This window comes from Palaemon carinicauda, chromosome 36, assembly GCF_036898095.1.
Source record: "Palaemon carinicauda isolate YSFRI2023 chromosome 36, ASM3689809v2, whole genome shotgun sequence".
Lineage (NCBI taxonomy): Eukaryota > Metazoa > Arthropoda > Malacostraca > Decapoda > Palaemonidae > Palaemon > Palaemon carinicauda.
The window spans coordinates 16,469,634-16,484,564 of NC_090760.1; the positions used below are offsets into that span (position 1 = coordinate 16,469,634).

The window sequence follows — 14,931 nt, forward strand, 5'->3', positions numbered from 1 at the left end:
TTTAAGGTTCGAACCCAAACAGACTGAGCCTGTTCCTTCGGAAAGATAACGGTCTCTTTAGGGACCTTATCTAGTCGGACAAGAGCCTCTTCCGTAAGCCGGGCAAAGCCGGGGAAAGGAAATTGAAGACCGGGAGGGAAGAACTCAAAATCTTCAATGGGCCTGGTCCCAAAACCCTCGATGGTCAACATTCCGTCCGTGAAAGGACAGTGGAGCGCCATTTTCCACGGGTTGTTCTTCGTGAAGGGTGGAAGTTTTGAGGCGTCCGGGATGAGGAACTGCTGTTGTTGAGGCAGTCCACTTTCCAGGGTATCTAGTCTTCTGGTGACGGCAGAAAGTATAGAACTAATCTGCTCTGTAACGACCCTCGACAACATATTCGTGAGGGCCTCCGGGTCGAGGTTGGTTGTGGTAATTAAGGGGGATGACTGCACTCCCGGGTCCTGAGACATAGGGGCAGTGCTAGTCGAGTCACTAGGGGCTCCGGGGAGGGGAGTTTTCTTGGGCTTCGATGATCCAGGTAGTGTAGGATTCTGACGAGTCCTCACTAAAGGTCTTTTCTGAGATTTGACCTTGGCAGGAACCGAGAGCGATCTTGGGGAGGATTCGTGGTTCCCTTCAAAACCAAGAAAGGAAAAATTATTAGAAGTTGGAGAAAAAGAGGGGCTAAGAAGAGAGGTCTTAGCGCCAGACCCACCTGCCTCACTTACAACCTTACCTGTGTCAGGTTCGTCAAAAACCATGGGCTCTATGTCTAAGGTCAGAGCCGTAACATTGTCTTCAATGGGGTCCGGGTCGTCAGGGATGTCTGTATCCTGGACGAGATTGAGTTCTACGATTTCCGCAATGTCAGCAATTATAGGAGCCGCCACTTGCCTAGGCACTGCTGCCGAAGATTTTGCGTTCGGGTAGATAAGTCTACAATAATCTTCTGAGAGGACGTAGGGCTTCCTGGCCTTTACGTTACGGGCGAAGCCGCCTACCCACAATTTCAAAGTGGCTCTTGCTGAAGTTTTAACCGCCTGGGAACTCTGAAAGAACGGGGATAAGGTTAGCAAACCCGAGGACAAAATGATAAATGAACCCGAAGATTCATAACAGAAGTCAATGATTATCTATCATATTGATGTCGCCCAGTGAAGGGAAGTAAATACAAAAATGACTGAAAGAGGCTCACCGAATCTGAAGCGAGGGTGGAGATAAGGTCATAACAGATAAGGCAGTTGTCAGGGTGCCATACCACAATATCGTCCATCTGGATCCCACAGTCCGCGTGGGACCGACAGACAGCATGGCCGCAAGGCTGGTGAAGGACGGCCGCGCAGGCTGTCATCCGGCAACGGACCACCTGTAAAAGGAATAGTCCATGAGCATCTACTAGTTTCTCTATAAGGGGTCCCGGAGGGTCCGGGACCCGCCAGTTAATAAAATAAATGTATAGCCTTAGACTAAACATGCAGAGAACTGAGACTATTCCAATAGCAATCCGGCAGAGCCGGGTATGAAAAAGGATGCAAAAACAGTGATTAATATATAATCATAACTAGTTCCGGGGCCCCCGTGGCCGGGGAACAGGGTTGGTAAGTAAACTTAAAGTAAACTTAAAGTAACTTAAAGTAAACTTAAAGTACCCAAGATACATCCTTAAAGTACATAAATAGAAAACGCCAATTATGATCAAAAACTAATGTCTGTAATGAATAGGGCTCCCGGAGGGAGGATATTAATCAAAACCGTGTCAGTGTCAACCGATCATGTAGTTAAGAGCTCGGCGGCTCCGATGTCTGATGACGGGAGGGTACAACGGGAGAGCGCGGGGGGAGCCAGTGGAACCCCCCCCTACCTTACCTGAGGTACCGGGACAAAGGTAATGATTCATGTAGAATATAAAATAATGATATGGGATATAATAAGTCCTATACGGACGATAATAGCATGAGGTACCGTAGGGGAGGACACTCCTAATATAAGTGCTCATTCTAACAACCGTAATTAAAAGCAAGGTTACACCAAGGTGCAGATATACCGACTAATCACGTGTGATAGTCCCCGGTGGTCCCGGCCTTCCCCCTCCCCGACCAATGGCGACGGGAGGGGGGAGACGAAACCGCCCGGTATGAATGAATGAGACTAAGTCATACCCCGTTGGTATACTCAGTCCTCAATATGTCGGAACGTTGATGGAAGACTGAGGTACAAGCATACTTGACCCGTAAATCATAACCAACAACCATCGAGTGAGAGGAAGGGTGTACACTGAAGGGGGGGGGATGGAATAACCTCCCCAACTTGTTGGGGGGGGGGTGTAATGGTACAGGGAAATCGCCAGTGCGCAGTGGTAGACAGGGCTACCAACTGGAGATCCCCTAATCATGACATGAAAATCCCAAAAATATGATCATAACGGAGTAAGCAATAAATATAATATCAATGCACAAATACATAAAAATAATTAATGAATTAAAAGCGAAATCACGTAAGTAAGGTTAGGCATGCAGAAAAAATATGGCGAGAGAGGGACTCGGGCGAGTGGTAGGGGAGGAAGCATGACGCCATCAGCAGATGGAAAGCAGGGGTACCAACCTAGTTACTGAAGCGGTAGATCGAACAGTAAAAACAACAAAATACGCGAGAGTCCCACTCGAACCAAACGTAAAACTAGGTGGAGCGTAATAAAACAAAAGGTTTTACTAATAAGTGAGATGGTCGAAATTAAAGCTCCTAGAACTAGCGAAACAATCTCAATGTTGACGCTATCCACCAACATGCACGAATGCAGGCATACCAACATAACCTACTCCTGATGAAACGCTAACACCGATATCATAGGATAACATAAAATAAATGCTATATGAAAGCATAAAGTCGGTGTACTAAATGAATATTGCTATATGAAAGCATAAAGTTGGTGTACTAAATGAATATAAGGAAAAAACTCCTAAAGGATCGAACGAATATAAAAGACGGACGAACTAACGAGACAAAGGGCAGAGGCGAAAGAAAGAACGGGGACGCCGCTCATATATAAACACTTCTAAATAATAAAAACAAAGATGACACTGCCCAATCTCGTTAAAAACTCATGGATAAGGTACTTAACTTCGATGGGGTATCTTGGGAATCGGCCATCGAGAGAAAGTTGATGATAAATCCAATGAAACACACGAAATAAAAAACTTGGACTTAAATCAAACAGGTGCTTGAAAGGAGTGATGGGCAAGCGTGGGTTGAGTTAGTAGTACTGGTTTGCGAGGCAGGGGAGGTTGAACGGCACCTCACTATTGGGGGATTTCGAAGAGGAGAAATCTAAATGGTACGAGACCTCTGGTATTTCGCCCCAGTCTATACCGACACCATTAGGTGAGCGAGCTAGTTCAACCTAGCATTCCTTTACATTTTTTCTCTGGTAATATTAGCAGTTATATTCCTTTGAAATGGTGCATAAGGAGCATTTCACTGGGCGGCACAGGTCTCTCGCCCAGAAATAGATTTTTCCTTCGTCAAAATCCCTTTTTTGCACTTACTTCACTGATATCGTATTTTTCAATAATTTCACATTAGGCATGAATAAAACTGATTTCTACCTGAAGCATGCAATTCTCCCTTACATCAAAAGGTTATAATTGCGAAATGAGTCGTATAATGTAAGCACATTAGTACAAAATGAAACACACATGCAAAAATCAATAAACATATACATATATATCGAATAAAACGGAAATATATAAAGTTAAAATGGATCAGTGACTGGGGAGGAGACTAAACACTAGTTCACTAAAGACTACGTTTTCAATCTCTCACCGTACAGTGCCTTGGGACGAGAATAAAAACTAAAAACGTTTTATCCTCTCTCCCCGTACAGAGACTTGGGACGAGAGTAAAAAACTGAATCGAGAACAACGTTACTCGCTCCCAAACTCCTTGTACAGAGACTTGGGACGAGAATAAAGATCGGATCGTTCTCTCTTTCTCTCTCTCTCTCCGTCTCTCTCTCTCTCTCTCTCTTGTCACACACAAGAGAATTGCCCACTCACCCTTCGTCAATAAACAGGTTATTTGACCAAAGGAAAAAACTGAAAGGACTAAGAAATTGAAAATTAACAAGTTCCTTTAAATTAGTATCTAAAACACTTCAGTTTGAAAGAAGAAGGAACAAAACGTCAAAATCGATTTACTCTTTCTGCAAAGTGAAACCGTGATTCTCTCTTTCTCTATCGTAACGATAGAGCGCAAACTGCGTAGCATAAATAAACCAAACGTTAGTTCATCTTTGAAAAAAACAGCACGAAGACTATTCAAAGAATATATTTCTTAAAATATTTTCTAAAAAATATTCATTTCATAACTCTTACAGAGCAATTTATTTAAACTTAACAAAAATAAAAGTTGAATGGGCTCAACGTTGTTTAACTTCGTTTTCCAAGTTAGGACCGCCTACAAGGAATAGGTAAAGGCCGCATATAAACAAAACATAAAATTTATCTTGATGTTTAGTATAAATGGAAAGCTAATCGAAGAGGCCTAATAAAGGCGGGTGAGATATAAAATATATAGAGGAAAATCTATAAATATCAACAATAATTTATAACGTGATAAAATAATTACTAAAAGCCTTAAACAAACTTCCGTACACTGAGGGAAGGGTCGGCCATCTTTACTCTATGGAAAAACCAGAGATAAAAAAAAAAAGCAATGGCAAAACACTTTTCCTCTCCTTTCAAAAGCATTTCTTTTGAAGATAGTATTGAATAATCCAACACGGCGAAAGCAATAAAACCAAAACCAAGTACTTCACCAATTCGGTAGAAAACTCGAGGTCATAAAGCGAGTGGAACCAACTTGTCGACAAGACCGACAAAGAAGAACTGGAGATGTTTACAAGTATATGCGGTATCTGGCCGATAGTCGGCGCTGGTGGTCACACCCGCAACCTTCACGGCGATCGCTCGCGAGTTTTTGGAATCTGTCGAGCCGTCGGAGACGTCAGCTATTATATATTCACCGGCTAAGTTTAATATTTAAAAACACATTCATCATAAATTATGTAAGACATGCACTGATACTGAATGATTTTGATATTTATACTTCTTTGCATTAAGAAATAAAAGTAGAAAAAATAGCTAATGAATTTGTGTATTATTGCAATCTTAATGAAAACAAATACTGTTTTATTAAATCCTTTAAAAAAAAAAAAAAGTGTCTAAGTGCTAGAATTTTTGCAAGTGCTTTATTTCTCTAACACTTTTTAAAACAAAACATGATTAAGTTGAAAAAAAGGTTTCACTATGAAATTCTTTATTGAGAGGATTCTTAGCTTATAATGCTGTATCAATTCTTATGAATATTAAAATTATTTGAAACTATTTTAAGCAAATTCTTTTGCTTTAAGTCTTTGAATGGTGCGATGATCTAAATTAAAAATTCAGGCTACTTTTTCAATGTAGCAGTCAGGTTAAATATTCAGTTTAGTCCAAGTTTGAGATGAACCTGACACCCAAATTCCTATAAATAATTCCATGTAAATGACCATATCCAAAAATATTTAGAATAGATCAAAATCTTGCTCATAGCTTCTTTACTTATTTTCTATAATGGAAACAATGTTCTCTCAATAACAACCAACAAACCTCCCAGTCTTTTAGGAATCTCCTTTCCCGAGGTTCTGTGCACATGAAGAAATACAGCATCAATGGTTAAGGAAACTAATAATATTCTCACCTGCCGAGACGAACACGCCTCCTGAGGGGTAGCACAAAATACTTTCAACAGGAGCCCCATGGTCAACAGAGAGGATACTAGTGCCTGTGCGTGTGTCCCAAAGCTTGACCGTGTGATCATAAGATCCACTAAGTATAATCTGTTCTGAAGCAGGGCTAACCATTCCTGCACGGATGAAATCCTGTTGGTAAATACAGGAGACATTTCAATAGGATGCACTACAATTACATACTTTTAAAATAATGTTTCTTTAGACAAATTCAATATAAAAAAGGTTTCTAAATAGGCTTTTTCCTCTTGGAACGAGATATGGATCATTCACTCTACTCTTCTCTACCATGAACTCTTACTGTCTGAACTCTTAAAAGGTGGAGTTTTCACGTATCCCATTTATCTATAATTATCAGAGCCTTCCTATAAGTATTTACCATTCTATGTCTATATCCATTGTGCTCATGTGACCAATTGTACCTCATTCTTTCGCATATTATGTACAAACCATCTAAATCTTTTGAGTTTTCAGTCTTTTGACATTGTATTTGTCCCTCAGTTGTCTATTTGTAACATGATCTTTTCACTGTAATTAGCCGTGAATCTGAAAATTATTTGGTCCTATCATTTCAAAGACTCCTCCATTTTCCTTGTCAGTGACCATATCACTGTTGCAAGTTGTGGTACAGTTTGCTTCATTAATTTCAGTACACTTCTGGGGAGGCCAAGGAGACATCTGACAGCTGTACATTGTAGCAGATAATGCTGAGCTTAGCAAAAGAGAAGTTGTTGGCAATGTTGCCAATTGAAAAAATGTACCAAGTTTGTGAAAGCATGATCAAAACCAAGTATAGGTACTGTTAAAAAATACCAATATTTTTCTATGCAACAATCCATAAAATTATTAAAAATACTTTTAATCATGTTTTACAACCTCAGCGACTCTGTTTTGACAGGCAATGTTGCCAAACAGTTTCTCTTTGGCTGACCACAGCATTACCTGCTACAATTTAAAGCTCTAAGACATCTCAATGGCTTCCTCTGTACAAGCTTTGTCCACTCATCCCAAGTCTCTACTCTCTTCACTCAACTGTAGTCTAGCTATCCTCTAAAATTAAATTTAATACACAGTCTTTTTGACATGTCCAGAGTGAATTTATACTCAAATGTACAAAATATACCCTTGAAATGGTCATCTGGTTCATGATAACCCATTTCTGATGCCTAAGTGTGTTTCTTCCAGATAGCAGAAAACTTTATTACAAAACACTAACAGAATCAAACATACCAAAAGGAAAGAAACTTCCACCTATTAAAGGATATAGACAGGCCACCTGCAAGGCAGTGGTCTGCATATTCTAGGTAAAACCAAAATCTCTATTTATTTATATTTTACAAACCTCTCCTTTAGATAACTGATTATCTACTTAGATGGGGAAGTGACTGAATTTAATTTCAGCTCTCCAGGTGCGAATATATCCTCAGACATAAGGGTTATAGTTGTTTCTAATCCTTTCTAAGACATACGATTCCTCTAAGTTTAAGTCGTGAGTTGAACTTCATAACATGAAATGTCTCATCTAAGAATTAGCAGATGGGTAAACTAAAGAAAAGTTGAACATCCATGAAAACAAAAAAAATGAAAATGCAAAGTTATAGAGATAGCCATCAGTAAAACTAATATAAAGTAAGCCTTGTGTAATGATAAGCACAATGACAATGGGAGAAAAATTAAATGTTTTTAAAACAACTGAAATGAGCAGGTGAGAAATAGACAGGAAGGTAACTATACAACCATCAGCCTCCAGCAAGAGGAGACAAATCTCTTTAAGATGAAGTAGTCTCATCTCCACTTCACCATAAATGCATCCTTTCGAACTTTAATCTAGAAAGCTAAAAAGTCCTTGGAATTACATGCAAGATAAGCTAAAAATTCCTTGGGATAACATGCAAGATTAACTAAAATGTCCTTGGGATAACATCCAAGATAGCTAAGTTTTTGTCTCTTACCTCCAACTTGAAAAGAATAAACAAATAGAAACTAGACTCTCCAAGAAATTATTATATTCTACCCGCTAAAATAACCTGTCTTAAAAAATTCACTTTCTTTAGCCATATATAATAAAGTTGAATATTCCATATTCGATATCTCACAGACAGTACATTGATGTACCACTGAAGTGTTTTGCAAAGCACACTTTAAGAGACCCTATCAATACTTTGTAGTGTTCCTTCAATCTCAACTGCCAAGTTTTCTGCCCTGTACTTTTAATGTGTTCCCTATAGTCTGTACTCACATATCTACCAAATGGCAAGGACATTGGACTTAGCAGTTTCTCAATCTACTGTCATCAAATCCTTTGGGACTCTGCCATAGGATAAACAACAAAAAACTAATTAAGTAAAAAGCACCAACAAACTTAATTGCAATTGTGATCTACACTGCACTTCACAATTATAATTCGATTCATGTTATTGAAAGCCAAATAACATGACAAATTCGTGGATAATTTGTATTTTTCGTAACGATACAAACCTTTAGCTATTTATTTAGGGGTATTACTTTTGGCGAAGCTGAAATGACGAGCCATTAAAATTTAGCAAGGGTTAATTACCCATTCCGCTGGTTAGCGGAGGTAGGGGTGTGTAGCTTGCTACTGCTCCCCCTCACACACCGGTGATTTAGCTCACTATGCTTGGAGGTAGGATTTCAAGATGGATAGGGCTGGCGGGTAAGTTTGTATAAATAGCTAAAGATTTGTATCGTTAGAAAAAAAACCAATTATCTACAAATTTGTCATTTGTTCCTTAACTGAAATACAAACCTACGCTATTTATTTAGGGGTGACTCACCCATTAGGAAGGATGGACGTCCCTGACAATCTGGCTTTTGGCTTTACCCGGGGGTTCCTTATCTAAGTACATTTGTACCCAAAATAAGGAGTCCCTGCACCTCACTAAAACCTTACTGCACAAGGTCCGCGGTCTACACAAGCTTTTTTGAGATATTTAAAAGTGTCTGTCCAGGTAAAAGTTATTCAGAGTCTTTTGTAGGAAAAACTGTTGTGACCAAGACTTACCCAATACCACCTCGCCAGGGTATGGGGACACAAAAGTATTAGCTTAATATTAGGTACACAAGGGAGCATGGTTTACCTCCAATGGTTTGATGTCAGTTTATGCAGAGAACCAAGGATGCTGCTTTTCCAAAGCGAGGGGAGAATGAAGAAAAGAATAACAGCCAGTCAAACCTTTCCATTCACGCAGACTAAAACCGGGAAACAGTGCCCTCATCCTTCTGCTACTTTTCCAATAAGGAGCTTGAGGTATTATACCAGCTGTTGTACAGCCACCACAGGGTCGATAGAAAATGTATCAAGCCTCCTGTGGGTCACGTCTTGCAGGTAGTGGGCTGTGAAAGTGTTCTGACGTTTGCACACCCCAGCCTGAAGAACCTGCGTCACTGAGAAGTTCCTCTTTAATGCCAGGGATATAGCTACGCCCCTGACATCATGAGCTTTGGGGTGACGTGAAGGATTCAGCGCATGGTCTATGACCTTGAGAATCCATGCTGAGATGGTGTTCTTGGTGACCCTACTCTGGGTCCTCCCTGTGCTGACGAAGAGTGCAGGCACACGAGGACGGGCTGCGGCTGTTCTCTTACAGTACAGCCTAAAACTCCTCACTGGGTATAGTAAGAGATGAACAGGGTCATCTCTTACAGAACGAAGACTCGAAATCTGTTAGGAATTGAATCGAGGATCCGCTACTCCCGGGTTCTGAGTCTTACCAAAAAACTCAGGGACGAAGCTAAACGTTACCGCTCCCCATCCCCTTGAATGGGAGATGTCGTATGAGACTATGAAGTTCATTGATTTGCTTGGCAAAAGCCAAAGTTAGCAAGAACACCCGTCTTCCAAGTTAGGTGGCGATCTGTTACCTGGCGTAATGGTTCATAGGGAGGTCTCTTTAGAGACATGAGAACTCGAACCACGTTCCATGGGGGAGGTCTCGCTTCAGACTGAGGTGTGGTAAGTTCATAACTCCGTATGAGTGAGGAAAGTTCCAGCGATGAAGAAATGTCCACTCCGTTCAGTCTAAAGGCGAGGATTAAGGCTGAGCGATAGCCTTTTACCGCCAAGACCGACAGGCACATTTCTTCATGCAAATACACGAGGAACTCCGCTATCGCTGGAATAGTGGCATCGAGAGGAGAGATACCCCTTTCACGACACCAAGCACAGACTTCACACTTTGCCTGGTAGAATGCTGCTAATGCCTTTCACATGAATCCAGACATCCTGCTTCAAACTTGTTGTGAAAATCCTCTCTAAGACAAGAGATGCTGGATAGTCTCAAGGTGTGAAGTCGTAGCGAAGCTCCGGCTTTGTGGAATATGTTGGCATGTGGTTGTTTGAGTAGGTCGTGTCGTGAAGGGAGTTCTCTTGGAGACTCAATCAAGAGTTTCAGAAGGTCCGGAAACCATTCCGCGTGATGCCATAGCGGAGCTATGAGGGTCATTGAAAGGTTGACCGATGTTCTAGCGTTGTTGAGTACCCTCCTCATCAGACAGAATGGGGGAAAGGCGTAAACGTCGATGTTGTCCCACTATTGTTGGAATGCATTTGGCTAGAGAGCCTTGAGGTCTGGGACTAGGGAGGAGTACAACAGGAGCCTGAAGTTCAGGGCCGTTGTGAAGAGATCCACCTTTGGAGAACCCCACAAAGTCAGTACTTTGTTGACTACTAGATGATCCGTGTCCGCTGTCTCCATGCTAAACGGAGTTTGTTTAACAAATTTTTTCCGAGCTGAGATGTCGATGACTGGTCTCTAGCCTCCATACACCTTTTTCACAGGAAAGAGTCGACTGAAGAAGCCTGAACACTCGTCAAGGACCTCCTGGAGAGCACCCTTCTTCAACAGGGTCTGGACTTCTGCCCGGAGGGCTAGCCTCTTTGCTGATCCCATCAGAAAGGATTCGAGGTCAGGGGAGGGAGAGATGTTATGAACGGGATGTGATACCCCAAACGAATCACAGAGATTATCCAGGGTTTAGCCCCGAGTTGCTTCCAACTTTCTGAGTAAGTTTGTAGGCATCCCGCTACTGGTGAACAAGCAGGGGGAGTGCCTATCCTGGCGTTTGCGACCTCGGCCGCTCCCTCTAGGATATTTTCCTCCCCTGGAGGACTTTGAGCCTTTCCTGTCCTTGGCAGGAGAGGGCTTCCTAGACACCGTTGTCTTTGCTACTGTTTTGTTCGTCGTGGTCTTGGCTGGACGGGATTGCTGAGGAGCTGTGGTTTATAGGGCTTGGATGGCAAAGCCACATGGAGGAGGGAGCCCTGATGGGACTTCCTCCATCTCTCAGCAGCATGTTCCACACCCTTAGGCTTAAAAAGAGAGGAATTCTTAAGCCTGGCGATCTCGGCATTTGGGACTTACTGGCGAAATCTTTGACACTGCGTCCCGACATTTCAGAATGGTATTCGCCCATAAGTTGGAAACTTGATGGGCGAGAAACTTGTTTGTATGGGTGCCTGAGAGCAGGAAACTCTCCATTGCTTTCCTGGTAGGGTCCTTGGAGAAATCCTCAGTTCGTACCAGGATTCCCAAGGTCCCTAACCAAACATCAAGCCACGAAGTAGCCTGCATGGCGTACTTCTTGACTTTCTCCTGATTAAGGATCTCAGGTGCCAAGATTGAGATCTTTCGGTTGGAGAGTTTCTCTCGAGAGACTCCCTTGGTGAGCTCTTCCAAGGTGTGATGGAGAGGAAAAGCTGGACGAGGCTCGTCTAAGACCTCGAAATACCTCCTCTGCTGGAGACGAGGAGATGGGAGAAGCTTGGTGGTAGAGCCGGAACGTTGGGAGGAGGAGAGCTCAGAGAGCTGTAGGGCAATTTTAGCCCTGGCACCCTTCAGCCCTGAGACCAAGGCAAGGCTGCACTGGTCTTTGAGGGCTTCTGGGTGCCAAAAACACGGTCTAAAACAGTGTCTTTGCCCCCTCATGGGAGTATCTCTGGGTCGGTAAACCCATTGAAAACCCTCATGAGAGTCAGAACCAGCCAGAATTCAAGTTACGACTCTTTCTACTCTCCTTCCGATGTTGGACTTGCAGCAAAGTCTCCTTCTGCCACCCCCGACAGCTCTTCTTGGGGTGGGTCGCAGACATCCCTCAAGTGACTGGCTGCATCTTTAGGCTTAAAGGTCCTTGAAGAGGACTTCGGAATAGTCTTGGAAACCTTTGGTTCCTTCTGAAGAAGGAGGTAGGACTCAAGCATCGAAAGCCGGAATTTCATGGCTTTCCTGATTTCCATCGGTGGTGGAAAACTCTCCATGCGAGGGGAAACTTCCTCCGAAGGTGGAAGAGAGGAAGCCCCTCCCTCGCGCGACTCCCTTGGCAGAGGTGAGGTAGGAGAGTGTCAGGTGGAAGATGCAGGAGGAGCAGGTCTCAATGGCCTAACAGGAGTCAGCTTTACCCTCGGGGAGGTGACCGCATCTGAGACTCTTCTCTTCCTCTTCAGGGGAGAAGAAGCCGTGGTTCCTTGCAGTAGGTCTGCTGGAGCTGTTGGATCCTTTGAAGAACTGGCAGACAGAGCAGGCTTGAAGGCTTATACCACTGCTCTGACCATAGCACTATCAGACAGATCCCCTCAAGGGAAAGGGACTGAAAGTTCCCAGCGAGGAGTCTCTGCTGTTGATCGGTCCGCCTTAGAGGAAGGCAGCTTCGGGATCCTGAACCCTTCTATGGGGACCCCTTCCCCTTTCCCCGGCGGTCGCGCTGAAATGTGTTTGCGGGGAGGGGAATGAGCCGATGGTGACCTGTCGATTCAATGTTCCTTAAAACCAAGAGCCTGTAGAACCTGCTCATGGCCATGGTGCAAGTGCGCCAGTGAGCGCTGGGGCATTGGCGAGCTCTGGTGGGCCGGATAGCGCTTGTGCGCAGAAGAGTGCTGTTGCGCAGTAAGGTGCTGCACAGGATGATGCTGGTGCGCAGTTTCCAGAGAATGCGTAGGAGGAGAGCGCGGGCGAGCCAGAGGGTGCTGATGAGCTGGAGAGAGCTTTGGCACATGAGAGCGCTGGCACTTGGGAGAGCGGTGACGTACAGGTGAGAGCATTTGGTTTGGAGAGCACTTTCATGCAGGAGAGTGTTAGCGAGCCAGAGACCGAGGCTGCGCATGAGAACACCGATAAGCTTGAGCTGAAGAGAGCAGTTGCACTGGCGAGCGTAGGTTGGCTGGCAAGCGCTGGTGAGCTCTGGCAAACGCTACTCTTTGTAACGGCGGGGCTGCGCTGGAGAGCGCTGGCGATTGGGAGATCGCTGGGGCATTGGGGGGGCAACGAGGACAAGCAGGAGAAGGCTGGCGATCATGCAAACGTCGGAGCGCTGGAGAGCACTGATATGCTGGAGAGAGAAGATGCCCTGGAAAGCATTGGAGGGCAGGCTGGCGCTGACGTGCTATTGGAGAGCGCTGATGTACTGTAGGGCACTGACGAGCTGGAGAGCGTTGGCGCGCAGCTGAACGCTTAGGTAGAACATCGAGAGGATGTACAGAAGACAGGAACGTTGACGGCAGGTCAGCAGGTCGGCTGGAAGGTCGAACTAGACAGGGATGTGCCCTTTGGAAGGGCGAACATCCAACGATGGGGATCGAGAACGATCCGCAGATGAATCCAGGGCTGAAGTCCTAGGACTAGCGGCAGCATCATCAGGAGAAGGACCAGGAACGGGCAAAGGTCGAGGGCCAGAAGACGACTGAAATGGAGGCTCCTCTGCGGGGGACGACTGTAAAGACAAGGCTGAAGAGCCAAAGAGGCGCTTTTTCACCGATGGTGATGGGCAACCTCTATGATGAAGCGGAGGGCGAGCTCTGCGACGGAGACGCCCTCTAGGGGCTGTGGGATCAGCAAGCTGACCTTGAGCAGCAGTCCTCCGAAGAGGAGTCTCTTTGAGAGAACTTCTCCCAGGGAGAAAAACACTCACAGGAGAGACATACGATGGACTTAGTTTCCCCCTCAAAAGATGAATTGGAACGGGGGAAACGTAGTCGGCAACAACAGCTGGAGAGTCTGAAGGGGCAGGGGTGTCGGCAGCGGCCACAGAAGATGCCTGACACCACAACGTCGACGAGAGTTAGAGGATATACCTCCGAAGTTGATGACGGCTGCACACTCGTACTGTGGAGGATAAGTGGCCACAAGGAGTCCTTGAAGGGCAAACCCAGAAGCCCCAAGGACAAACACACCTATAACACAGAAGACATAGACAAGGCTTCACCCGGGGGGGAGAGGTGGGGCCGCTTCACTAGGGGAAGCAACATCATCTCTCGAACTACTAGAAGCTTCGGAGGAAGGTTGGGAGGCGTTAGAAGAGGTCTTGGTTTTTTTTTTCCTTCAATGGAACCTTCGAAGTAGAAATATCCTGCTTTGACTTCTTCTTCCTCCGTCGCCCAAACCTTTCCCACTGGGAGGCAAACAACTCCCGGAACTCACTTATTACCACTATCACACTATTGACCTCTGCAGGCAGGACATCAGGGCCGACATTAAGGTTCGCAGTGGCGGCCTTCAAGCCCGGGGCAGGTATACATGGTCGGCAGAAGTCAACACAAACACACACTATTAAAGAGAACGCACAAACAAAAAGTATTAATGGCAGTCCAAAATATAACTTGGTGAGGATGAAGAACGGCAACGACTGTTCAACATCCGAGCCAAAAGCAAAGTGAGCTAAATCACCGGTGTGTGAGCTCGAGCAGTAGTAAGCTAACCCCCCTACCTATGCTAACTAACAGAATGAGTAGTTAACCCTCGCTATATTTTAATGGCTCATCATTTCAGATTCACCGAAATTAATACCTCTAAATAACGTAGGTTTTTATTCCAGTTACAGAACTAATCTAAAATGTCTAATAAGAAAACAAGTACAGGTAAAGAAGTATAAAACTTACCGTGTGCCCTGATAAAGTGCATAATTTCTTTTCATCTCCTATATCCCAGAGGTTGGCAGTTTTGTCATCAGAAAATGTAACGACTTGCGGAGTTTGATGGATGAAGTCAACCCTGTGTGTTGGTCTGGAAAATAATGGAAATATTTAAGAAAAAATTTACTTATACTACACGTAAGAAGAAATCAGAACTTTCCTTTGATATCACAACTTTTAAACTGTTGTAGTGAAATCTACCTAATTAAAAGAAATTACAGGAATAAAGCATGCATTAAGCTAT

At 44.1% G+C, this 14,931-nt stretch overlaps 1 protein-coding gene across 1 annotated transcript in view; it reads right to left on the reverse strand.

The window, feature by feature from the left end:
* Positions 1 to 14,931, reverse strand: part of LOC137628499 (U3 small nucleolar RNA-associated protein 15 homolog) — a 57,270-nt gene that overhangs the window by 25,462 nt on the left and 16,877 nt on the right. The window contains exons 4-5 of the mRNA XM_068359654.1: positions 14,655 to 14,778; positions 5,719 to 5,899 (exon numbers count right to left, since the gene is read on the reverse strand). Of these exons, the coding sequence (XP_068215755.1) occupies positions 5,719 to 5,899; positions 14,655 to 14,778 (305 nt within the window). The remainder of the gene's footprint in view (positions 1 to 5,718; positions 5,900 to 14,654; positions 14,779 to 14,931) is intronic.